Source organism: Amblyomma americanum, chromosome 1 (assembly GCF_052857255.1).
Source record: "Amblyomma americanum isolate KBUSLIRL-KWMA chromosome 1, ASM5285725v1, whole genome shotgun sequence".
NCBI classification, from domain to species: Eukaryota; Metazoa; Arthropoda; class Arachnida; order Ixodida; family Ixodidae; genus Amblyomma; species Amblyomma americanum.
The window spans coordinates 441366682-441368830 of record NC_135497.1 but is presented as its reverse complement, the minus strand read 5'-3'; the positions used below and the strand labels follow the sequence as shown (position 1 = coordinate 441368830).

General features: G+C 57.3%; 1 protein-coding gene across 1 annotated transcript; it reads right to left on the bottom strand.

The window, feature by feature from the left end:
* Positions 1 to 973: 973 nt before the first annotated feature.
* Positions 974 to 1822, bottom strand: LOC144125391 (uncharacterized). The gene has a single exon (XM_077658744.1). The coding sequence runs from the start codon at positions 1820 to 1822 to the stop codon at positions 974 to 976; it is 849 nt and encodes a 282-aa protein (XP_077514870.1).
* Between the last annotated feature and the right edge of the window lie 327 nt (positions 1823 to 2149).

The following is a 2149-nucleotide window of genomic DNA, read 5'->3' as shown; positions in this document are numbered from 1 at the left end:
CGAAGAGGTCAGCGATGTAGGCATGCAGAAAGGTAGACCCCTTGTAACCGTGTCGACGAAGCGTTGAAATGTCTGGCCAGAGATACGGAGGCCAAATGGCGTGCGGAGGTATTCAAAGAGGCCGAATGGTGTGATGATTGCAGTTTCTGGTACGTCCGATGGTTCAACAGAGATTTGGTGGTAGGCCTTGACGAGATAGATTTTAGAGAAAATTGTAGCGCCATGCAGCGCGGCGTGAGGTAGGGGATAACGGTCCGGAACGGTAGCGTTGTTGAGGTTCCAGTAATCACCACAGGGACGCCAGTCCCCGGGGATTTTTTCGGTACTATGTGGAGAGGGGATGCCCGTGAGCTAGATGAAGGTCGGAAAATGCCGAGCTCCAGAATGTGTTCAAACTCGTTTCGGGCGATCTGTAAACGGTCTGGAGCAAGGCGACGGGCTCGAGCGTGGGTGGGTGGGCCAGTGGTCACAATGTGATGCAGGACCTGGTGTTTGACGGGCAGTAAGAAGTTGGAAGGACGAAGCAGAGATGGATATTCATCCAGAAGGGTTTCGTAGGCCGACTGATGTGGGCTGGGTATACTGGCAAGCGGTTCGCGAAGACGGAGGCCCTGAACAGAGAGTTTCGTCGTGCCGTCCACGAGACACTTGGTATGCATGTTGACCAGCAGATTGTAGTGGCGCAGAAAATCAGTTCCGAGGATGGGGCAACGTACATCCGCGACGAGGAAAACCCAGCGAAACACATGTCGGAAGCCCAAATTGAGTGTGAGAGCACGTTCGCAATACGTAGCGATGGGGGTGAGGTTGACGGCTTGTAGCGATTGGCCGGTGCGGTGAGAAGGTGAGGATGTAACGCTTGAGGGGAGGACGCTCGCCTCTGCTCCGGTGTTGACAAGAAAACGGAGGCCCGAGATCTGGTGCCGAATGAAGAATAAGCGGCTGTTTTCCGGTATGACACCACTTGCCGCCTCTAGTGGTGTCGTTGGAAGTTTCCCTGGAAGCGACAGGGAGGGGTACACCGATGCGCTGCTTCACCAAAGGTGCGGTGATACCAGCACGTGCTGGCTTCAAGAGGTGGGGTAGCACTACGTCGGGAAGATGAGGCCCGGCGACGGGAAGGCAAAAGAGAGCGGGAGGTCGACAGTGTGGCGATTTGGTCGGAGATGCGTGTGAACTGTGCTTGGAAGTCGTCACGGAGGCTCTGAAGGTCCACGTGGGAGGGAAGAGGTGATGGCGGGGTGGCAGGCATTGACACTGCGCCGAGAGAAAGTGTGGAGCAAGAAACGTCCATGACGGAATCCGACAGCTCAGCGAGCTTCTCCAAAGACAACCCCTGGGCGGGCACAAGCACCAGGCGGACCGACGACGGCAAAAGCTGAAGGAAAAACTCACGCAGGAAGGCTTGGTCGAAGGTGGCACCCTTGTCGCCCAGGAGCTGCTGGAGCCGCCGCAGCAACTGTGTTGGTTTGCGGTCCCCCAGTTCTTCGGAGGAGATAAGCTGCTGCAGGCGGCGATGTTCCGAAACGGCTGCTCTCCTGATGAGCTCTGCAGCCAACGTGTCAAACGGGGCTGAGGCGGGTGGATTTATGAGGATGTCGCGGACCTCGGTGGCAATCTCAGGTGGTAGCGATGCAGCGACGTGATGAAACTTCTGCGCCTGGCTGATGATGCGGCCAACAGTGAACTGGTTGTTGACTAGAGCGAGCCAAAGTTGAGGATCGGCCGGCGAGAACTGTGGAAGGCGAAGGGACTGCGCAGAGACTGCACTGGAGGGTCCGTCACCGGGCATGGCGGAGGCGTTGCCGTCGGCGTTGGCCATGGTGAGGCGGGTAATCGACCAGACGTCCGGAGTCACCAGTTTGTTGCGCCCATCAGCACGAGGCCGGCATGATGAAGGAAAAATGATTGCTTTTAATGGCTGGAATGCAAGAACGTCTAACGGCGTGGAGCCGAGAAGCACGTGACACCGGCACGAGGAGCGCGCTCAATTCGACCGCACTTCGACTTCGTTATCTTCGACGACTGGTGCTGCTCCTGCTGCGCAAGGCCGCTGCTGCTGCTACAAACTCACCCACTTTCGACATCAACCCAGCCCTGCCCCGGAACAGACAAGACCCGATCCGCAATCTGCTTCGAAGCTACAGTG

Excerpts from the sequence above, each read along its gene's own strand:
- LOC144125391 (XM_077658744.1), bottom strand. The coding sequence starts at position 1,822 with ATGGCCAACGCCGACGGCAACGCCTCCGCCATGCCCGGTGACGGACCC.